The sequence below is a fragment of the Manis pentadactyla genome, chromosome 2 (assembly GCF_030020395.1).
Source record: "Manis pentadactyla isolate mManPen7 chromosome 2, mManPen7.hap1, whole genome shotgun sequence".
Taxonomy (NCBI): Eukaryota; Metazoa; Chordata; class Mammalia; order Pholidota; family Manidae; genus Manis; species Manis pentadactyla.
This window is the reverse complement of record NC_080020.1, coordinates 126,422,298-126,448,126: the sequence shown is the minus strand read 5'-3', so window position 1 is coordinate 126,448,126 and position 25,829 is coordinate 126,422,298. Positions and strand designations below refer to the sequence as shown.

General features: G+C 32.4%; 1 protein-coding gene across 4 annotated transcripts in view; it reads right to left on the bottom strand.

Annotated features, from left to right (window-relative positions):
• The window catches only part of CDH18 (cadherin 18), a 1,060,019-nt gene that overhangs the window by 23,414 nt on the left and 1,010,776 nt on the right, over window positions 1–25,829 (bottom strand). For all 4 annotated transcript variants that reach the window (XM_036896722.2, XM_057496160.1, XM_036896723.2 and 1 more), the window contains 2 exons: window positions 19,911–20,032; window positions 9,255–9,372 (listed from right to left, as the gene is read on the bottom strand). In XM_036896722.2, coding sequence (XP_036752617.2) covers window positions 9,255–9,372; window positions 19,911–20,032 — 240 coding nt within the window. The remainder of the gene's footprint in view (window positions 1–9,254; window positions 9,373–19,910; window positions 20,033–25,829) is intronic.

The window sequence follows — 25,829 nt, the reverse complement described above, 5'->3', positions numbered from 1 at the left end:
TGCTGAAGTTACTCTACAAGAAGATATGTCAAAGAAATAACCAATTTTCCCATGTTTTCTTCCGTCTGTTACTTCTATAGCTTTTCTTCTTCCTTCCTAATTACAACCCTTAAATAGAATTCGTGTCTCATATCGAATTTACCGAGTATCGTAATTCTTCCAAGTGGTAAAGATACCTCAAGACAAATGCTGGGCATAAAACCCACAGGGCATAAATACGCAAAGAAGTAAAAAGCTAACCTTTTCAAACAATATTGCTTCTCTCTCACTTACCAACTTTACATTTCCCTGTATGGCCCCGGAAGATGACTGGTTAGCCAGAGACGGGTAACATTGATTTTTATACTGATGAACTTGAATAAGGACTTATTTTTCCTCAACTGATCTTAGAAGGGCTTTTGTTAATTTGAATTGGTTTAGCCATTTTAAATTATATCTTATTTGCTATTTATTCATATTTTTTAAAATACAGGAAATCTATCCATTTAGGTCATTTATTAGTATTAAAAATATGTCAATGTATCCCATTATTTATTAAGATGTTTCTGTAGATTCTCTTACAATTTCATCCAGACAATGCCATTTTTTGTTAACAAGGATAATCTTATGGATGGTTTGTTTCTACTTATCATTGCTCTTTTCTTCCTTTCATTGTTTTGAATTAAAGAGAATATTCAGTATAATGCTGGAATAAGCACATTGTCAGCTGTAGTGACTGAAGGTATCCCCAAACCAGTACTGCCCAACTGAATCCACCAGAAGTTGCTGGTTCTTAGGAAGCTGATTGCTGCTGTGACATACTTGAAATAATTTCAATTTTTTTTCTTTTTCCATGCTTTTACTATTCATCTATTATTCTTTCTGACCTTCTGTTCTGTTGATAAAATAAGCTTTATTATTTTAGTTTTCAATAATCTTTCCTTGCATTAGACATTACAGATTCTTATTCTATTAATTTAATGTTTACTTTTCAAATCTTAACATAGGAAATGATATATTAATTGCTGGGTTTTTTTTCTTGTCTACCATTTTTTTGCAGAGATCTTAAAGGCAAAGTTTACTATAATATTTGCCAAAATGTCAGTCACTAAAAATAAAATATTTATTCCTACTCATTGAAAAAGTCTTTAATAACTGAATAACTGGCTTTCCTTAATTCCTGATAGTTTGCCATTTTTAACTAAATATAGGAATAGGTTAACAATATGAAATTACATTCCTTCAGCGTTTTAAGCATATGGTATTTTATCCACTTCTGCCATCTTTTAACCAGAAATCTGATTTAAATATAATCATCATTGCTTTTTTATTATTCTGTCTTTTTTTTTAATTGCTTAAATTTTTTCTCTTTATCTTTGAAGTTTGCAATTTTTAAATTGATCTATCCAAATATAGATTTAACTTTGTGCTTGATGTTGGTATTTATATTCATTATAAGGGCCCATATATTTTCAAATTTGAAAAATGGCTATGCAACTCTATCTGCACATATTGCTTGTTGCTATAATTTATTCTTAATTCCTCCAGACATCTTATATTTCATATCAGTTAAGTGTTCTTACAGTTTTTATTTTGATCTGAGCTTTATTTGCTTGAATTAAGTGCATTATTTTAATTTCTCTTTCTCTTATTTTGGAAATATCTTTTTTCTCCATTCATTCTTTGCCATAGAGCAGTTTTAGAGGTGCCATTAAACCAATGGCTTCCATATCACTCATCCTGGCTGGGAGGCTGTCTGCTTTTTACTGTTCCCTATATATATATGCACTTTAATGTAAGCAGTGAACAGAGAAAAATAATACCCTTAATTTTTCTTCTATTTTCTCTCTTAATGCTCTAGGGGCATATACATATCTACTAACACTTATAATACAATGTTCAAGCTACCAGGATCAGCAGGCCTAGGTTTGCAAGTACTTAGGCCTTTGTGTTTTTGTTCTGGCTCTTGTCCAAAGAAGTATTTATGTACTCACAAATGTATTTAAGCATGCATGTATGTATGCATTATGGACGTATTCATTTTGGTATGGCTATTCCATTTAATTTCATCTTTATATATTTTTAACCATAACTGTCTTGTATTTAAAGAAAAGGCCATCTTGATTCTAGCATCTTTACATGCGTTATCATGAATTATTGCTACGCAGTGGATATTTTGAAGCACAATCATGGAAGTAAAAACTGAGGCTTAGAAAGGTTAGGTGACTATGCTTCAGTAGCAGTTTGTTTGGTCAAACCATGTTTTCTGGTCAAACAAGTTTGTTTGGTCAAACCATGTTTTTAGCCATGCACTAGACCATTCTTTTCTTTCCTTTTTTTTTTTTTTTCGGAAATTGCTTTTTTCTCTATCCAAAATAAATTATTTTTATAATTTCACCCATTCTCAAAAATTTTAGATATAGTCTTGCAAATAAAATAAAACACCTTTACCCACTATCCCATAACTGTCCACATAAATTTCATACTTGAGATGGTGTAGCTGACTTAAGCATTCATATGTATGGTTAAAATAAATGTAAAAAACTTTACATTGGCATTATAAACCATTTTAAAACTGTATACATGTTATGAAAAGAACTCGTTAAATTTGAGTTCCCAGCACTGGTGATGTTATAAAAATCACTGAATTAAAACCTTTTAAATATATTCATTACATGAATTCACAAATTCTAGGTATGTTAACCTTTTATAAAGGACTTTTAGTAACTAATGTGGGTTTCCTAAATAGTAAAATTCTCTTGATTTTCAAAAGTTCTTTTGGAGATATATAGCTGAAGTAACAGATATAACATATCTTTAAATCTAAGTCAAATTTTCATCATTATACATAATTCCAGGATATATAATCACATTAAAATCACCTTAAAAATGTAAAATAAGATCTTTATTGGAATGGAAAGAAGTCCAGCTAGAATATAAGTATGGTTATCTAGATATAATTTCAATCTAGTAAGGTAGAAAGTTGAATACTCCCCAAACTATACAATTATTTGCAGTGTGGGGAAAATATGAAGTGATATTTTTACATAATTAGCCTATTAGTTTTACACTAAATAGATTTGGGAATTCAGGATGGGATGTTCAAATATAAATAAGTGCACAACAGTCGATTAGTACAATTTGTTATATACAAACATGCACAAATATGTACTTCTTTAAGTGGATGTGTCCTTATAACTAGTTAAAATGACAGAAACAAGGAAGCTTTGTATTTTGTATAATACATGCACAATTTCCTATGGCTACATGCACAATGTGGTATCTTTTTTATAATAGTTTAAAGAAAAAGGCATAATCAGAAAATGTTTTAGTGGATTGCCATTAAGCAATATTGCCAATAAGCAATTTTTCTTGCTTGAAAATGCTTCTCCATGAAAAGTATGGAGAGGAAATTGAAAGTTTACTCCAAAATATATAAGCCCTTATGTATTTCATATGATTCTGAAGCAAGTGTTAAATCCTCAGTAATACTGTATTCAGATAAACTGAATTCTAAAAGTAGTATAAGGAAGAAGAAAGTTGATGCTAATCACAACATTGCATATATTGAATGAAATAATGTTTCCCTTACCTACAGAAGAGGACTTTTACGCAACCTTGAGGAATTTATCAGATATGGAATCTAAATCATGACGAATCTTTTCTCATTACCAAACTATGGTATTTTTTTGTCCCATACAATACAGAAGGTTAAACAAAAATAATTCAAAAGTTTCCATAATACTCTGCCATTATGCATATTTTTTCTACCCATAATTTAGGAAATATTCATAATAACAAGAGGAAATATGATTTGTACAGCACATCTTGATAGCCTTGCTAATGCAAAATGATTTTAAACATTGCATTTCCTTTCTTAACTGGACATATTTTCCATTTTTTCTTATTTAAATATTTCCTACCTCCTAGCAATTGCATAAACATGTTTGTCAGCTAAGATTACTCCTAAAATTTTTCCAAGAGCATATTACATGTACATTTCTTGTTTAAAGAGATGCTTCTGAAAAAAATTCAATGAAAGGTATTTGTACATATGGCTCAATTTTAAACACAAGCTATTCACAGAGTATAACACATTAACATCAAACTGACTCTGAATGCTGATTTTCAAGCTGTTCATGGCTATTTAAGAATAAAGAAGATAGGGAAAAAGATGGTGGTGTGAGAAGTGAAGCAGAAATCTCCTCCCAAAACCACATACAACACTAAAATACAACAAATACAACTAATCCTGGAAGAGCATCTGAAGATTGCTACAGGCTGCCTACATCTGGAGAAAACCACACAGAAAAGAGTAAAGTAGCAAAGCCGCAATCCGGCAGCACCCAAGCCCTCACCCCACTGCAGCTCACATGTGGTAGGAAGAGAGATGTAGCAGGGAGGGAGCAGAAAACCAGGAATGCTGAACATCCACCCATGGAGATCGGCTCCAGGAGAAAGAACCCACATTACATGGTGCTTTGGAAGTTAGAGGGGTTGGAAAGCAAAGACAAGCATAATACTTGGAGAGACTGATCTTCCAGCTGCTTGAGGAGAACAGGTACCCACAACCAGTTGCTGTGGGATAAAAGAAAGGTGGGAGCATGGAAAGACTTCCCAAAAGTAAGACGGGTGCTATAAAGGAAAGACTACACAGAGCTTGTTGCTCAGGAGAAAGGACAGGCGGAAAAAATCATCCTAGCACAATCTATACTCCACAGTGTATTTTAAAGAGACAGCTATACATGGAAGTGCTCCTAAGGTTAAACAGCTGTCACCAGAGAAAATCAAACAGTAAAGGAAATAGACCAATTAATTACTACTCATATCCAAAATTAAGTCAACTACCCACAAAGGCAGTCAAGGGATACACAAAGAGTACAGAATATGACACCTAATATACAAAGAGTGCAGGAGGAAGACAAAGAAGGGAGAAAAAAAAGAACCTTTAGATTGTGTTTGAAATAGCATAATAAGTGAGTTAAGTTAAACTGTTAGACAGTAAAGAAGCTACCCTTGAATCTTTGGTAAGCATGAATCAAAGCATGCAGTGTCAATAAGTACATATCTGTTGATAACCACCCTAAATGTAAATGGACTAATGCACCAATCAAAAGACATAGAGGTACAGAATGGATAAAAAAAAAAAAAACAAGATTCATCTATATGTTGCCTACAGAGACTCACTTCAAACTCAAAGACAGACACAAACTAAAAGTGAAGGCATAGAAAAAGATATTTCATACATATAATAGGGAGAGAAAAACAGGAGTTACAGTATGTGTATCAGACAAAATAGACTTCAAAATAAAGAAAGTAACGAGAGACAAAGAAGGACATTGCATAATAATAAAGGGGTCAGTGCAACAAGAGTATATAACTGTTACAAATATCTATGAACCCAATATATGAACACCTAATATGTGAAACAAATACTAAAAGAATTAAAGGGGGAAATAAAATGCAATGCATTCATTCTAGGAGACTTCAACACACCACTCACTCCAAAGGACAGATCAACCAGACAGAAAATAAGTAAGGAGACAGAGGCACTGAACAACATATTAGAACAGAGGGACATAACAGACATCAACAGAACATTCTACCCAAAAGCAGCAGAATACACATTCTTCTCAACTATACATGGAATGTTATACAGAATAGATCACATAATAGGCCACAAAAGGAGCCTCAGTAAATTCAAACGGATTGAAATCATACCAACCAGCTTTTCAGACCACAAAGGTATGAAACTAGACATAAATTATACAAAGAAAACAAAAAGCCCACAAATACATACAGGCTTAACAACATGCTCCTAAATAACCAATGAATCAATGACCAAATAAAAACAGAGATCAAGCAATACAGAGACAAATGAAAAAAACTCAACAACCCAAAACTGTGGGACACACTGAAGGCAGGTCTAAGAGGAAAGTATATTGCAATACAGGCTTAACTTAAGAAAGAACAATCCCAAAGGAAAAATCTAAACTCACAATTAATGATACTAAAAAAAAAAGAACAAATGAGTCCCAAAGTCAATAGAAGGAGGGACATAATAAAGATTAGAGCAGGAAAAAATAAAATTGAGAAGAATAAAACACTAGAAAGAATCAATGAAACTAGGAGCTGGTTCTTTGAGAAAATAAATAAAATAGATAACCCCTTGGCCAGACTTGTCAAGAAAAAAGAGAGTGTACACAAAAAACAGAAACAGAAATGAGAAACTAAAATATCACTATGGACACCACAGAAATATTAAGAATTATTAGAGAATACTATGAAAAATTATATGCTAACAAATTGAATAACTTAGAAGAAATGGACAACTTTCTAGAAAAATACAACCTTCCAAGACTGACCCAGTAACAAACAGAATATCTGAACAGACCAATTACCAGCAATGAAATCGAATTAATAATCAAAAACTACCGAAGAACAAAACCTCTGGACCAGATGGCTTCACTGCTGAATTTTATCAAACATTTAGAGAAGACCAATACCCATCCACCTTAACGTATTCCAAAAAGTAGAGGAGGAGACAATACTTCCAAACTCATTCTAGGAGGCAGCATCATTATAATACCAAAACCAAGCAAAAACACCACAGGAAAAGAAAATTATAGACCAATATCCCTGCTGAACATAGATGTAAAAATACTCAACAAAACATTAGCAAACCAAATACAAAAATACATCAAACAGATCATCCATCACAATCAAGTGGGATTTATTCCAGTGATGCAAGGATGGTATAATATTTGAAAATCCATCAACATCATACACCACATCAACAAAAAGGACAAAAATCACATGATCATTTCACTAGATGTTGAAAAAGCATTTGCCAAATTCAACATCCATTCATTATAAAAACTCTCAACATCATGAGTATAGGGTGGCAAGTACCTCAACATAATAAAGGCCATACATGACAAATACACAGCCAACACCACACTTAATAGTGAGAAGCTGAAAGCTTTTCCTCTAAGATTGTGAACAAGACAAGGATACTCACTCTCCTCACTTTTATTCAACATAGTACTGGAAGCTCTAGCAATGGCAATCATACGACCAAAGAAATAAAAGGCATCCAGACTGGTAAGGAAGAAGTTAAACTGTCACTGTTTGCAGTGACATGACATTATACATAAAAACCCTAAAGAATCCACCCCAAAACTATTGAAACTAATGACTGAATTCAGCAAAGTTGTGAGATACAAAATTAATACACATAAATTAGTTGCATTCCTATATACTAATGATGAACTAGCAGAAAGAAATCAGAAAAACACTTCCATTTACAATTGCATCAAAAAGAATAAAATACCTAGGAATAAACCTAACAAAGGAAATGAAAGACCTACACCCTAATAACTACAAGTCATTCACAAGAGAAAGTAAAGAATACACCAGTAAATGGAAATACATCCCATGCTCATGGATAGATAGGAAAAATTAATATTGTCAAAATGGCCATCATGCTGAAAGCAATCTACAGATTCAATGCAATTCCTGTCAAAAACCAACCACATTCCTCAATGAGTTAAAACAAATAGTTCTAAAATTCATATGGAAACAAAAAAGACCCCAAATAGCCAAGCAATCCTGAGAAGGAAGAATAAAGTTCGGGAGATTATGCTTACCAACTTCAAGCTCTACTACAAAACCATAGTAATCAAAACAATTTGGTACTGGCACAGACCCATAGTTCAGTGGAACAGAATAGATAACCCAGACGTAAACTCAAGCATATATGGTCAATTAATATATAATAAAGGAACCTTAGATATACAGTGGGGAAATAATAGCCTCTTTAACAACTGGTGTTGGCAAAACTGGACAACTACAGGTAAGACAATGAAACTGGACTATTGTCTAACTTCATACACAAAAGTAAACTTGAAATGGATCAAATACCTGAATGTAAATCATGAAGCCATAAAACTCTTAGAAGAAAGCATAGGCAAAAATCTCTTGAACATAAACATGAGCAACTTTTTCCTGAACATCTTTTCGGGCAAGGGAAACAAAAGTAAAAATGAACAAATGGGACGACATCAAACTAAAAAGCTTCTGTACAGCAAAGGATACCATCAGCAGCACTAAAAGGCATTCTACAGTATGGGAGAATATATTCATAAAGAACATACCCAATAAGGGGTTAACATCCAAAATATATAAAGAACTCACACACCTCAACACCCAAAAAGCAAATCACACGATTTAAAAAATGGGCAGAGGATCTTAACAGATACTTCTTCAAAGAAGAAATTCAGATGGCCAACGGGCACATGAAAAGATGCCCCACATCACTAACTATCTGGGAAATACAAATTGAAACCACAATGAGATATCACCTCACACCAGTTAGGATGGCCAACATCCAAAGGACAAACAACAACAAATGCTGGTGAGGATGGAGAAAGGGGATAACTCCTACACTGCTGGTGGGAATGTAAATCACTTCAACCATTGTGGAAAGCAAAATGGAGATTCCTCAACAAACTAAATATAGAAATACCACTTGACTCAGGAATTCCACTCTTAGGAATTTACTCAAAGAAAACAAGATCCCAGATTCAAAAAGACATATGCACCCCTATGTTTATCACAGCATTATTTGCAAAAGCCAAGGTATATAAGCAACCTAAGTGTTCATCAGTAAATGAATGAATAAAGAAAAGGTGGTACATATACACAATGGAATATTATTCATCCATTAGAAAAATACAAATCCAACCATTTGCAACAACACGGATGGAGCCAGAGGGTATTATGCTCAGTGAAATAAGCCAAGTGGAGAAAGACCAGAACCAAATGATTTCATTCATTTTTGGAGTATTACAACAAAGCAAAACTGAAGGAACAAAGCAGCAGTGGACTCACAGACTCCAAGAAGGGACTAGTGGTTACCAAAGGAAGGAAAGTGGGTGGGTAGGGAGGGTGAAGGAGATTAAGGGGCATTCTGATGAGCACACAATGTAGGGGGGTCATGGGGAAGGCAGTAGAGCATAGATAAGACAAGTAGTAACTGTATAGCTTCTTACTACACTAATAGAGAGTAATTGCAATGGGGTTTGGGAGTGGGTGGACTTGATAATATGGGTGAATGTACTAACCACAATGTTGCTCATGTGAAACCTTCATAAGATTGTATATAAATGATACTTTAATAAAAAAAAGAATAAAGCAAAACTGCTCAGGTCTATTCCATATCATATCAAGTCAAAGTGGATACCGCATAGATAAAAATATATGTATATGTTCACCTTCATTGTCCTTTAGAGTGAAGTTTGGGTTTATAGACAGGTGTTCATCAAGAAAGAAGTTAAACCTTGGTCCATTGGCAAAGTCATCTTTATCAGTGGCACTGATGGTATGAATAACCTAAGGAAAAAAAAACAAATATTAAGTAGTAAATCTAATTTGTCTGATTCCCTTGACTTGATTTTGATTATAATATTTTCAACTGTTGTCACAAAAGGACTTTTAAAAGACCACTTTATCTATCTTGAGTGTTTTCAAATTCAGCTAATAAAAGTACCAATTAATTTGTTCTCCCTTGCATTAGATTTTGAGAGACATAATATGGCACAATTCATAATCACTCACACATTATTTTTTAGCAAGGCACAAATATTTACTGTTTATTCTTTGTCACCCATAGCACCTTGTGACCAATTAGTTGTTAGATTTTGTATGAACACTTCTTTTGGGAGATATGAAGTATTCTTTATACAAATATGAATATCCCAGAGATGATCTAGAACAACCTTGCAATATATGTTATTCTCAGTAGGTAAAGGCAAAAGCAGTGAAGGCATATATTTTCTTTTTCACTGTTTCAGAGGACCTTTGAGATCATGCTCAAGCCCCTGTATTTTACAGATATGGAATCTGAGTCCCTGAAGTATTGTGATGTGCCCCAAAAATCTAAGTAGTGGCAGAGGCAAAGCCAGAACTTTCAGAGCATTATGGAATATTTGTTCACTGGTTCAGAGAAAGTAATTCCCAAATTTGAACTTCATGCACATTACAGAGCAAAGAAACTTAGAATATATAAATAAAATATTCCAGGTGGCCTAAAAGTAGAACACAAATTCCAATAGCTGTATTCATTACATTATTAAATAAATACGTTTCCAAACAAATACATAAGACAATATTTTACTGATTTAAAAACGAATATTTTAATGCTTAGATGTTCTTTAGCCGCCCTTAAAGAAATGAAAGACAAAGAGGGACAAGACAGCACTAAACAGGGTGTTCCCTGCAAGTGAAATATACAAGCTAAAAAATCCTCCAAAATGTACGATAGCTAAAACCAAAATTCCATTTCATGTGCTGACCCACTACTTGGTCAGGCAGATGAGGAGGGATATCAAAGCACTGAGAAGAGGTCTGGGAGAGTTGCACCAGAAAAGCATGTGTTTTCCTGAAGTGGATGTGAAAAAAGTGCTTGAGGATATGGAAGTGAAATAGAAGTGATCTGTGTCCTTTTACACTCACATGGTTCACTCCTTCCCATCGCTGCTCACCATTTACTATCTTAGCGAGAGATCCTGGTAAACCCCTCACTATACATGTCACAAGAAATCACTGGGATTCTTCTCTTCCTTATGTCCCTCCATATTGTTTATCTAACAGTGGGGAATGTACATATGACCAATAGAAAAATACATCTGTGTGTTGCTCAGTTTCTTTCTCATTTGAAGTACAGTACTCTCTGGATAGATCTTCTTCTCCTTGCTATTGGCTTTCGACTATGAGTAGAATAAAGTGAATAGATGGATTATTAGAAGCAACCTGACAATTTTTCTCAAGGGTATGAACAGCTTATAGGCTCAGCATGTGCATTATCCGAAGAGCAAACCTGCATTCTCCTCATGTCAGTTGCTTAATATAAAATTAAAATCAAAACATCAAGTTTTCAAGGTAAGATATGATAAATATAAGTTTTCCTTTAGGAAAATAAAATGTCCTCTCACCTCTATTCTTCATTCACTGTAATTCTCCAATTTGCAATCATATTTTCCGGTTGATACCTTGTAACATGCTGACATTTTTGCAAGTTCACTTCTTATCCTAGGATGTAATTTTGGAGGGGATTGGTGGATAGTAATTTAAATCAATTGAGTTATTTTATGTTTCCTGTTCTTCAGAGTAATTATTTTCTTCTCACTTTAAATGTAAAAGTTGTTTTAATTCTCATATCTTTACAGACATGAGCTTATTCTATTTGTTAAATGCTGATATAATTCATATTATATTGTGTTTCATCTTTTTCTGTTATCTTTACTCAAACATCTTTTCCATTTTTATACAAGTAATTTCAGACTGAATTGACCTAGAAGCCCATTTATGGCACATTTGTCTTCTTCATAAAGAGTTCTCAGTCTTGAATACATAAAAAATAATGTTTTGATCACCACATTTTATGGAAAAAGTGAAGCATTCATCTTGTGGTCTCATAGAATTGTTGGCTATTCATCTATACTTAAGTGTTTTTCAATAATATTTCTGACAAACATTTCCAGAAACCTAGAACGCTGATCTGCTTTATCTTGAACTCTGAGATATTATTTTGACAGGATATATTCAATTCTTCTGTTTTAAGAATCACCTTTCATTAGGAGACAGTATTTCCATTTATTATTTCCTCATACTTACTTTTATTAAGAAATATAACTAAAAAGTTAACATGTTTGTGATTTTTAGAAGATTTAAATTTCTGGAAGATATGTGATAATTGTCACACCACTGTCATCAATATTTTCCAAAGTTTTCTCCAAGTTATGACATATCTACACTGTGTTCATGTGCTCTATCTTTGTGCCATTGGTTGGTGATATACACTCCATAACAGTTTATTTTCTGACTCTCATTCTTCCTAACTGAACTTAGATGTCTTCTATCACATACACATTATGTAATTAGTGCATAAAGTGTTTAGTTATTTTGAGAGATCTGAGAAAAAGTCAGATTCTTCTACCAATGGGGAAAAACATCCAAATTTATAGTGGGTATCTATAATTACCAGCAGAATTTTTTGATAATGCCTATGAATAAGGATTCACTTTTGGCAGAAACTAATTAGAACTAATTTTGTATTTCTCTTATCAAATAAATGTATCCATTTTTTTTAGATGTGTTTTCCAAGTCTATTACTTCTAGAGCAGTTCATTAGGGGAAAAAAAATGTCAGTGTCACATATTTATACAAATAATAGTTTTCTATTGGGTAAATGAGCCAGCCCTACCTAATGATTTAAAATAAAAAGAAAATTCTATGGAACACTTTGTATCTTCTTTAAATTGATCAGTTCATTTGCTTTGTAATGTTATTTCAAATGTGATCATTAGTTTATTTGATAATAATACTAACTTTTGAGAGTTAATGAGCTTGATCTTTAATAAGGTGTAAAATTTCTACTGATCTAGGTAACTTTTTCATACAAAGTCGTATTGTTAATAATTGGATCTGATGGGGCAGAGGCTGGTGTTCAGTAATAAAATGTTTTCTTTTATATGTTTTGTTTCCTAAGTTACTTCTAAAGGAAGAAAAATACAAAAACAGAGAGGGAAAATTCAATATGAATAAGATAGAAAGCATGCCCTTCATTTACTTTTCAGATTTCCAGGTGTAGGCACATCTCAGTAATTGTGATTTCACTTTCTATGACAACTGACCTCGAATTTCACACATGCATGATTTTCTTTTTAATATATATATTTTTTCATGCAAAGCACTTACAATATTTTTTTAGAAAAGAAAAATGCATTGACTTAGAGAAATATTATTGCTGTTTACATTGACACCTAAATCCACCTGAATTCTGTTTTTATATGTGACTTAAACCTCTGCTTTCAAAAAAGACCAGTTTCTGCCATAGCCATATGCTGTTATATTTAGATGAACAACATCCATAACAGAAGTGTCTGTAATTCAAAAAGCAATTGTCACAGAAAGAGAAGCTGTCATAGAAATATGCTTTAGAAAACCTATTTCACAAATCATTATTTAAATAGAGTTCTCCATTCCAACTGTCTCAAAACAAACGCAGTTTCTCCAGAAATGCTACACACATAAGGTTAAATGAGCCAAACACTACAAAATTAAACAAAAGATTTAGACCATTTCCCCTGCAATGGGTTAATCACACAAATTGACCACACATATTGGCAATGATTTATTCAAAAAAAGGTACAAATATATATATAAACAATATTAAATAATGAGTTTTTATCTCCTCAATAAAAAGCTTAAATTCATTTTGGTGAAGGAGTTGGAAACAAATGCTCAAGCAACATAAAGAATCTGACTATAGTATAATGACATTTAAAATCACACAGTGCTAAAGACAGCAATGATGCTAAATATGATTATCAGTTTTAAAGGATAAAAAGAACTTGTCATATAATTGAATCAATATTCATTAGAAGTTAGGGGTGCTAAGTCTCGTGATTACTTTCTGAAAACAGTACCAGTAAGTTATATGAAGAAAAGATGAATTCTAGATAAACGGTTAATAGGACCTACCAAAGAAAGGAACAGTTTGTCACAAATCTAGCCCTCCCAAAAAATGGATTGGCTTTTCATGTGAGGAGAATAAGGTAACCCAGATTTAAAGGAATTTGAGACTCATAGAATCTCTGCTTGGGAGGTCCCTGAAGTTGACAGTTTTCTTCATTTTCCAGAGGAAAGCCCTTGTCAATGTCACATAAATAATTTCTTAGAAAAGCAATAGAGTTCAGGTAGTCAGTATGTAAGGTAAAACAAAAGGACCCAGGCTAGCAGTGTGACATCGACAGGAGAGTGTGGTGTAGAGACAAAGCCTGAATGAAATTTTACATGAGCAAGAAATACACAACATGAGAAGCCAATAGGGAAAAATTCAAGGTCACAAGCCAACATGAAGAGACCTTAGAAAACTGAGACTATCATTTTAGGTTTGGGAGTATATGTTCAGAGCCACAGGAGAAATAACAACTGACCCCAGAGCACAGAGTGAGTATCCTTTTTTCAGGTTTTCAGCAATTTTACCTACAAAGCCTGCTATGGGTGAGCAAGTGTGAGTAGTGCCTAATTCGAAATTACTTTGAAGTAAAATTTGTTTGTTTATACCAATTTTTGAAAAGAAACAAATTGCCTAAAAAGAAAACATCTAAAATTGGCTAATGCAATCATCAGTTTATGTGTGGATTTTTTATTCCTCATATTTCATTTCAAATGATACAAATTTGATTTCTCTGAATAACCTGCCAACAGAGAAACAAAGATTCAGTGAGGACTGAAGTTTACCAAACGTTGTAACGTTGTAATAATTGATACCTCTGATGGGTAACATTTATTTCTAGATAGTTTATTTTTAATGTGTATTACATGATAGTGTTTTAGTTAATTTTCTAATTGTGATATAAAGAAATACATTTATATTGGCCTTATATTTAGCAAAACTGTTCATTTAATTCACAATTTCTCCTAATGTAAAGGCATATTATCACTGTTATTAATATGATTAATGGATGTTGAACTTCATCAAAAGCTTTGGCTTCACCTATAAAAATGAATTTTAATTTTTCTCCTTTACATTTTAAAGTATTATTTTTTCTGGATTCTCTTTGCTGATAATTCATTTATATTTGTATGTTCATGAGAGAGTATCTATAGTTAAAATCACATCTTTGTCAGGTTTTGATACTAAAGTTATGCTGTCATCATAAAATGAGGAGAAAACTAATTTCTCCCTTTTTCCTTTTGATACATTTTCATTATTCCATTATTTCCAATTTTTATTATTTCATTGATACATAGTTTATTTAAAAGTGCTTTTCCACATTTCCAATGGATTTTGTTCTAGCACTCTTTTTAAATTATCACCTAGCTTTATTTTATTGTCATACAGAAAAATAATGAGACCAATTCTAGTTTGAAAATTATTATGACTTTCTTTGTGACCCTTCATGGAGGAAATTTTTGGTCAATATTTTAAGCACGTTTTGAAAGAATGCGTAATCTGAACTTGTTCAATGCAGTTTCTGTATCTGTTAATCAATAAAGTTTGTTCATTGTGGTTTTCAGTTTTCAGTATCCTTACTAAATTTTTATGTGATGATTCTGGCAGTTTCTATCAGTTTTGCCTTATTCATTTTGAAGTAATGTTGATAAGTATAAATAAATTTCAAATTATTATTTCTACCTGGAACACTGACTTTTTATCTCAGTGAATGTGCCTCTTCCTATCTAATAATATTCCTTTGATAAAGTGTGTGTGTGTGTGTGTGTGTGTGTGTGTGTGTGTGTGTGTGTGTATGTATATAGTTGGGTGAATATGTATATAGTTATTATTCACGTTGTTTGGTGTATTTTTCCAGATGTTTTCTTTCAAACCCTTTCTTTCTTACAATTTTAACACACCTCTTATAAACAGCATTTAATTGAACATTTTTCTTAACTATTTTGACAATAGGCATCATCTTTTAATTTGAGTATCTGTGATTTAACATAAATACTATTATACACTTCTTTAAATTTACATCATTTTACTTGCTTTCTATTTTTCTGCTTATTCTAAATTTGTTTCTGTCTTCTTTCTTGATTTTTAAAAAAAATACCATGACCTTTACATAACGATTAGAATTTTCTGTACTAAAAGTTTTATTTTGCCTATTTTGTATTGAGGCAAACTGTATCTCAAGAGCAAATACTTGTCATTCTAACTTTGAGCTCCACAAACTTCACAGAAATCTCTAGATTATTTTGGAAACATTAAATTGGTTATAAGCTTCATATTTTATTGGGATTACATCTTAGTTTTGGAATGTGTCCTAAAATCCTTAAAGATAGGTCCGATATGAAAAGCTTTTTTCCCCTATAGATTTACTGCAAAATGTAATACAGCAAGACAAAATCTCATGCACCAAATTACATGTGAACTATCCTAAAGTGAATGAACATTTTAATAAACAGATTTACACTCAAGAAATAAATAGGAACTTAAATATCGCCCTTTTTAGGATTAAGTATCTTTAATTCCAATTTCTATTAGTTTGTTAGTCATATGTCTTTTACTATTTTTATTAGTTTACTATTTTCAATAGTTACAGCATGCATTCTTGACATACAAAATCTACTATAAATTAGTAGTTTGTCAATTTCTCCCAAATTTAAAAAGTTTAGAATATTTTATATTTTAACTTAATTTGTCTCCTTCTTCACTTATGATCTGTCATTGAGATGTATACTATTATATTTTGAACTCTGGAAAACATTCCTGTGATTTCTACTAACTCATGAATAATTTATTTTTTACCATAAGCTTATTGACTGCTGTGGTCTTTAAGATTTCTTGCCACTGGAACCTACCAGAATAGTTATTTCCTTTTTACCCAATAAAAGCTTTCATGTATGTTTTATAATAAGGGATTTTCATATTTTTGTTTGCCCAAATATGAGTTTTCCTTGTCTTTATTTTTGAGGTACATTTTTAGTAGAATAAAAATAATGTATGGTTTCAGTTATTATCTTGCAACTCTTGGGAGTTAACTTTCCATTGTTTTCTGGCTTTTTCTTTCCTGAAAATAATAAGCTTTTGGTACTGTTCTTTTTAAAGTATTATATCTTTGACTAAAAATATTTGTTTCTACTTTTAATTAAACTTTCTATTTTATGATAATTATAGGTTTATATGCAGCTGTAAAAAATAGAGAGAGATGCTATGTTTTCTTACCCAGTTTCCTCATCTGGTATCATCTTGCAAAACAATAGTACAGTGTCACAAGCAGGATATTGTCATTGATGCAGTCAAGATATAGAATATTTCCATCACCATGGAAAACACTCTGCTCCCCTGCATAGCCATATACACTACCCTGCCATCCTTACCCACCTCTTAACCACTGATGTTATATGTTACAAAACCTTTGAATACTAGCCTTTTAATTTTTGTTGTTCACTCAGCAAAATTCCCTGGAGTTTCATTCATGTTTTTGCATCGATAGTTTGTTCCTTTTCATTTCTGGGTCATATTCTATGACATGAATTCCTTTCAGTCTATTTAATCATTCACCCATTGAAAGACATTCTGGGTTGTCTCTAGTTGCGATTCATTATGAATAAACCTTACCCAAACATCTGTGTAAATTATTTTCTAGTAACCAAAATCCTCATATCTTTAAGGGACATGCACCAAAGTGTCATTTCTGGACTGCACGGTAGTTATATGCTTAGTTTTTAAGAAACTGCAAAAATGTATTTCAGAGTAGCAGTGCCAATTCATATTCCTACCTATAACATATCAGTGAACTGATTTCTCTTCCTCTCCCTATTTTCTGTGTCACTATTTTTAATTTAGTCCCATCTAATAGGTATGTAGAGATATCTCATTGCAGTTTTAATTTCCATTTGCCTAATCACTAGTGATGATGTATATCTTTCCATGTGCTTGTTTTCTACTTGTGAATCCTCTTTAGGGAAATGTCTACTCGTCTTTCCCCCATTTTTAAACTGACATTTTTAACTGATGAGTTTTGAGTATCCTTTTTATATTCTAGATACTAATCCTTCATTGGACATGCAGTTTGCAAGTCTCTTCTCCCACTTTGAAGCTTGTCTACTGATCCTTTTAACCAAGTCTTTCACAAAGCATTTTTTATTTTTTATTAAGTCCAACTTACCTTTTTTTTCTTTTATGGGTCATGCCTTTGGTATCAAGCTTAAGAACTCTTTGCCTAGTGCTAAATCCATTTTTTTTTCAGTATTATGTCTTTTCTTCTCTCAATGTTTTAATTTTCTGATTTTATTACAAGGTGTCCAGGTGAAGTAATCTCTGTAGTCAGGTAATTATTTTTTCTTTATTTTTGTTTCTCCTATTCTTTCTGAAGGTTACTTGAGGCGTGCTATCAGCATGGAAAAAAATTCAGCCGTGATCTTCTCAAATATTATTTGGTCCAATTCTTTTTTATATCCCTCTGAGAATTAAATAACTTATTTGTTAGACCTGCATGTCCCATATAGGTTTCATATTCTTATTTACACTTTCTATCTTTTTATCTTTCTGTCCTTTAGCATGGGCATTTTATTCTGACCTGTTTTCCAATTCACTTATTTTCTCTTTGGCTTTATCTAATTTGTTGTTACAACCAAGAGCTGAGATCCCACATTTAATGGCTGCTCTTTTATATTTACATTTTTCATTTGAATGTTTAACATTTTCTCATCAATTTCATGTCTATAATGTATGTTAAGAACATAATTTTAGGATATGTGCATACATTTCTGATAAAATTGAAAGAGGATTTGGTAAATAAAGCATTATATATGTACATAAAATTCTTTACTGCTTTTAAAATAGAGATATAGAAAAATCCTTAAACACCTGAATTGATAAACAATATGTTTTTCTTAGAGAATAAAACATATAACATGTAAATACTTTCAAATATAGCTTTCAGCCACGTTGTCTCCATTCATATTTTCTAATTTTCTTGTGGGCAATAAATGTGAAAAAACTTCAAGTAAAAAGAGTTTTTATATATGTAATACCCTAGGGGTATTAAAAACACATAAGCAATGATTACCTTAGTGAGCCACTATTGATTGTCCCTTATACAAAATACACAGGCATTGTTTCTCAGGACTATAATTTTATCACAAGCTTTAAAATAACTCTAAGCAATTTTGGATGATATATTCATTCTGGTTACCCAAAGTCAATATAATGGACTATCTGACTCAGCTGGGTCTAACTCTTTCTACCTTTCTAGGTTTATCTGTGGCAAACAGACTTTAAGGTGCCCTTCATAGAATGTGCGCCTCTGTGTAATCCCTCCCATTAAGTCTGAGTGTAACCTGTGTCCTTCTTCTGACCAATAGAACATGGTAATAGAATATAATATGGCAAGGTGTTTATATAGCACTCACTTGATTATATTACATTATGTAAGACTGTTTGCTAGCAGACTTATCAGATCTCTCCTTAGTTGTTTAATGAAGTAAGTGGCTATGCTGCGGAAGCCCATATAGCAAGAAACTTTTGAGGGCATCTCTCAAAACTCTGGGGAACATTGAAGAGCTGAGTAAAATCCTGAAGCTGACAGGTCTAGAGCTGAAACTAACTGAACACAGCTGCCAACAATCATGTAAGCTTAGAAGAGATATCGAAGCCTCATTGATACACTGATTACAGTTTTGAGAGATCCTTATAAAGATTCTGCTAAGCTATGAGCAGACATCTGACCTACAGAAACTGTAAGATGACAAATAACTTGTTTTAAGATGCTAAGTCTGTATAATGACACAGCAGAGAAGATAAATGCACATCCCCTTCCAGGACCCCCCTTGCATTATGTGCCTCAGCCACTGGGCCTTCCTCCAGCAGTGTCATGCTCCTTTACCTAGCTGCCACGCTACATCCAGACTCATGTCCCTATTTGAGTCCTTCTCTCCTTCCTTCACTCTCCCCACCTCTTTAATACAGACACTTTCTTATGTCGTTAGAACCTAATGATACTTTAGAACCAAATTCATTCAATGGCCACTCATATGTCACTCCTACAGGCCCTCCAAAATGACCAACCAGTCCCTCTTTCCCATCTAGTCTGGAAGCTTCATTAGGACAAGAACGTTCACTGTTCCCCGCTCATTTAACACAGAGCTGCACACAAAGAAATCAATATGGTTTTATTGGCATCATGAATGCATGCATGAATGAGTTCTTTTTTTGAATTACATTTAGGAACTGGAGAAAATTTATTTTCTATGATTCCCCAAAATATCTATTTGGTACTTAAAATAAGGCTTCATCAAATTACTTTTGCTCAACACAAAAATAACACAGGGGGATTGTGAGGATTATATCTAATAACAGAAAGAGAGCTGCTTATTTTTCTTCCATTCAAATGACAGGAAGGACACAATTAACTTACCTGGCCAGGCTTAGAATTTTCACAGACAACAATATCATATTCCCTGGCAAGTTCGGGTGGATTGTCATTGACATCCAGAACTCTAATACCCACTGTGACATGGCTCAGCAAACCAGGATTGTCTGCAAAATACACAGGGATGTACTTAGTATTTCCATGCACACTTTAGAGGCTTGGTTTAAAACAAATCTCCTTAGTACTGTAGCTTGTCACTAGCTCCATATGCTGCAGCAGGACTTTTGGCAAAAGACAACTTTATGATAGCACTCTTTGCTAGAACTCATTAACTTACAGAAAAATGAAAAATGAACACCAAGGCATGACATGTATGCTGAAGTGATATTTTGTCATATCAAGGAAATTACATGTTATTCAGGAACTGGAGTGGGAGAAAGTTGTCAGAATTCATTGTATGCTGTCAGAGTCAAAGGGATGAACGATTTGTTTCATCATTAATCTACAAAAAGCATGGCAGTTGGTAAAAAAAACATAATCTTTGAAAAGTTCAAGGTTTTTAAATCTAAATAAACTTGGAGAAAATACAAAGTAAAGTTCTTTACATAAAGCATAATTTTCTTCTTATAGGAGAATATATGCAGTGTGGGATGTTCAGTCACACTTGGGGAAATGTAAAGAATAATTTAAACCAAAACTTAGCTTAGAATTCATATGTAAGTCTGGTGGATATCAAAATATTGTTGTTTATACTTTAAAATATCTTAAATGCAGTCTTCCCAATTTTCAGTAAGTTTATGAATTCTGAGATGTAAGAGAAGGGCAAATGTTTGGTTCTTTTACATGTCAAAGTTATAAATGCACAATTCATAATGAGAACATCAAGTCTCTTTTTTTTATTGCTGATATTTCTGTCATTATCTGAAAAAAATCCAAAATTAGAATCATAACAATAGACTACTGTAGTAAAAAAATAAAGGACAAGTAAAAAGTCATAAAACCTTGACAAATTTATCAATTTATCATAGCAGAACATGAAAAGGCAAAAAAAAAACTATTTTAGGAAAAAAGCATGCATAAATATGTTTAAAGAAGGTATTAAAAACAGTAAGAACATGGATGGATTAAAAAGTGCCACAGGTGGCCCTAAAAGGAATAGAAAATCTGACGAGTACCACAATAATTAAAGAAAATGAACTTTTAGGTAAAATGTCATTTTTCCCAAGAGAAGAAAATTGGACCTAGATGATTTTACCTAAACTGAAATAGGTAGTTTCAGTCTTACACATCTTTTCCTCAGAAAATAGCAGAAAGAGGAATTATTTTACATGTTTTCTGTAACTTATAAAACTTAGAAATCAATGTTCAACCCTCCCATTCATGACACTTATTAGGTGCAAATAGCCTAAACAAAATAATAGCAAACACCCATAACTGGTGTGTAAAATTAAAAAATATATATATCTTCATCAGCTTGGTTCCAGGAATGTTTGTTTAGTTCATCATGGAAGGAAGGAAAGCATAATATTTATCCACAAAGTTAATGAATTAAAGGAGGGTCATAAATGCACATAGACAATCATCTCAAAATATATGGAAAAAACAAGAAATAGAATGCAATAACCATACATTCTAAACAAAACAAAACAAAAACAAACACAAAGAAATAAAACCTCCTAGCAAACTAGGAAGAAAAATGTGCCCTCTCCAACTGACTAAGGATGCATTAAACAAACATCAGCAAAATTACAGCACACCTTATTCTTAGCAGTGAAAAACTAGAGTTAATTAACAAAGCTATAAGGCACTTGGAAAGAAAAGTATATGAAAAGGAACTTAGAAAGAAAAATACTTGAAAGTCCTGGATTTCATTAAAGAAGATCTATAGAAATTTAGAGCTATAGCTATGTGTGTCATCAGGAAGGCAAAAATATCATAAAGCCAGCCTTTCCAAATTGATATGTATACATGATTCAGTGTAATGTGTTACGAATTCCAGTGAGAGCTGTTCATAAAAATTGAAAGCTGATTCTAAAATGTATAAGTACTAAGATTATTCAGACTTGTAAGAGAACAATGAAAGATCCTTGCTCTACAATTTATCAAGGCTTATTGTATAAGTGACCTTATTATTTCCAGTATATAAATATGACTCTTCTAGTCAAACTATTATACTTTGTTTTCACCTTTTCCCAAATTTCTCAGCCAGGTATTTACTCACCTTTTGAAAGCAAACAAAAGCAATCTGTTCTAGGAATCAGAGGTATGAACAATTTTAGTAATTGTAATCATGAGTATCAGCAGCCTTAATAGTCCCCCTGTAAGTAATTCATTGCTCATTTTCTGAGCAGGCAGATTTAGAAACAACCTTAAGTGAAGTCAGAGGAAAAAAAAAAACGTTTTGTTAGAGAGGATTCTGAAAAGACTACATCTTGAAGAAGAGCTAGAGTAATAGCATAAGCATTTGGCTGCTTTCGACGATCACCTTCTCACTGTCTGACATCTGTCTTGCTCCTGCTGGCCTCTGGAATGAACAGCCTTGCACACATTTCATTCTTGAGTATGGCAAACCGATCCTTTTAGATGGAAATAGACTCCATGTCTATGCAATCTTATTTCATATCTCCAATGTACAATTACTATTTGATCACTTAATGATTAAAAGCCAGCATTTGTCTATACAAATTTGGATTGTAGATACTGGTTTGTCTGTAGACTCACTACCATTATGTGTTCTATAGGGAAGATGAACTGAGTCTCACCATACTGTGAATGTGACTAATGATCTGAGGGGCATGCACTGTCAGGGGCGACGGCAGGAGTTACTGATCAGGAGTTATGATAAACAGAATGTCAGAGTCAGCTGAATGTCATTACTGATGCAAATTGAGTAACTGCTATTTACTAAAAGTAGGATCACATATAAAAACTGTAGCTTTAATTCCAGATTAATAACTGAAAACCCACTGTAGCTGTGTAGCCACTTACGGCCTACCTGCATGCATTCTGGTATTTTCTGCTTAATAATAAGATTATCTAATTCTTTATTTTTTAATTGGTAAGTTCCTTTTGGTTTCTATTTCTTATTTCCCATACTCCTTCCTTGGGTTGGTACTTTACCCTTTGGATGTCAATCACTTGTAAAAAGTGAACATAATCATGTGTTAGAAGCGTTTTGCTATGGCAAAACCTGGATAATATTCCTGAGGTTTTTAAGGCAACATTTCTGTTGTTGCTATTACCATTATTGGTTTATATTTTCATGCTTCATTTCTAGAAATTAGTTTTAAGTCTTTTTGGTGGTAGAAGAAATAAAATATACTGGAATCAGAAAAAAATTAAATATGAATTCTCTTTCTAGAACTCTTTAGGATATAAACTTTGGAAAGTTATTATTTCTATGCCTTAATTATTTGTGTTAGTAAGAATTATTGGACTTGTCAAACTGTGTTTAAATCAGTCCCGTAAACTTTAAAAGACTGAGCCTGGGATTAAAATGCACATTTTAATCCTTTCTGAAAATCAAAACCAAACGGAAACAGAAGCAAGATATTTATATATAGCATGCTGAAAATTCTATACCTGTGATTTTCAGTACAAACTATCCTATATAAAAGTCATCCATGTTTCATGCAATACCAATGTCAGCAGAGTGTCGCCTGTGGCGGTAGTAACAGCGCAAGTCGTATTATAGTGCAAATACAAGCTTGTTGCTACAGTATTTAGTTTCCTATAGCTTGGAGAACAATCTATTTCTTCCAGTGAGTTCGTTTGAGAAATCTGAAATGTGCATGGCACTATGTCTAGAGACATGGAACAAGGAAATATGCCACTCCTCTAGAGTTCCCACTATCAAGATGGAATGAAGAAAAAAAGAACTAATATTTTTCAAATTTTTGTCTTAAAAATAATGACTTCAGTGTTTATTTCTTTTACCCCAAAGTCACTATTATTTAAATATTTTCCCTTATGAAAATATAAATTGTTTATTAATATATGTAGCAAAATTTGCTAAGGAATTCAGTAGATTTCTAATCTAAATATTCATATTCTAAAGTTAGCATTAAATACTTGTCAAATATCTAAATAGATTAATGCAAATGCTCTTGTCCATAGAATATAGCTTATTTTCCCCAAAATACGGTTTCATTCTTTTTCTTTATGAAAATGCATTCAAGATGAAAAACCTTACATACTATTATGATAGCAAATTGCAGTAATCATGAATTTAATTAAATAATATTTGTAGCTGTCCAAGAATCATAAATACCCAGGCATATATTTATGTATTTATGCATTTTATACTTTTGCTGTGTTTCTTTGATGTCTGTTAAAAGATTTCATTATAGGCAAGTCTCAACAAAATAGTCTGCACTCTTGTAAATAAATCATTACTGTGAACTGATGCTAAAACTTTTAAAAATACTAGGCTAATATTGTGTTTATTAATAAATGTGTTTCTACCAGTTCCTTAAACAATTAAATAAAAATAAGATTTACAAGCAAGAATTCAAATAAAACTTAAATTTTCCATCCAATATATATATATTTTGAAATGAAGGTAGTTTTGTTATTTCTACTTGTATTTTAATATTTTCATTTATGAATACCTATTTAATTTTTAGGCAAAAGTCTGAGATATATCAATTGATAAATAACAGACATTCTTTATTAATATGAACATTTAATCTGTTTATGGACTTTTTTATAAATAAAACTATCACCATTCTTGGTACATGTCTGGTGCTCCTCATATGCCCCTTTTCTCTTCTTCCTTCCCTTTTACATATCTTGTTTTTTTTAATTTAAAAATCAAATATTCTATGAAAGATAATTTGTTATCATGAATAAGGTTGTGTATCTCATGCCAAATGATTAGTGCCTTTCCTATGACCAAATAAAAAGGTTTGAAAATAAACATTCTGTGAAATTTACATGATAGAACATTGAACTGACCCTACCTGTTGTAGATCACTTATTTCATACTAGTTAAAAAATGCTAATATTTTTCTAGAAGCACTTTCAAAAAATACAAAGCATTTGGAAAAATATCACCCAAAATTCATTCCAGGTATTCACCCTTTTTTTTTTTTGTTTAATTTATGGTATGAAATCTTAGTAATGACCCAACCATCAAAGAGATCCCATGCTGAAGTGATTTGCTTAAATAATTTTGATTCTCTTAAGGATATTATTGTTATGCAGTCATCTATAAATTCACCAACAATTCCCAATATGCCTTAGATACTGTTGTCTAATACTAAAATAAATTGGAAGCTTCAAAAGTTTAAGTCATGCATTTGATTTTTGAAATAAACATTGTCTTTTTCTGTAAATCAGAACTGTAAAGTCAAAGTAATGCACTCTTTGTGAAATTACATTGGGATGATGAATTTGCTATTGATTATGAGAGAAACTGACAAATAGCCTTTTTTTAATCTCTGCTAAAATTGGTCTTTTAACTGTATGAAAGATTCTAACAAATGTAATATTTGTTTTTTAACTTTGCAATAGCACAGTTTTAACATTTCTCATCTTGGTCTATTCATGAATAATGCCTATTCATCTAGGTGAACTCTTCTAGTTTTCATCTCTGTATAGTTCTCAAAAATTGATTTGTGATCAACTATTATGCTGTCCTTTGCACCTATACTTACAATCATATGTTCTGTGCTTCCTAGAAGTTCACTAATAGTAGCAAACATCATTTTACATTCTTTTTCTTTTTCTGGCTGAGCAAGTAAGGATAACTAACATTTTCTTATCAGGTACAATCAGCATCTGTAAGTGGTTTTGTTAATTACAGCAAACCAGCTAACAGGAAATCAATAACAAAAGTGATACATACCTGTTTTAAACATTTGCATCAAAATATTTGAATGCTTAATCATTCACCAATCTCTAAACCCTGGATGTAGAGAAAAATGCCTCATCTCTGAGAAACAATATGCTGCTTGTGATCAA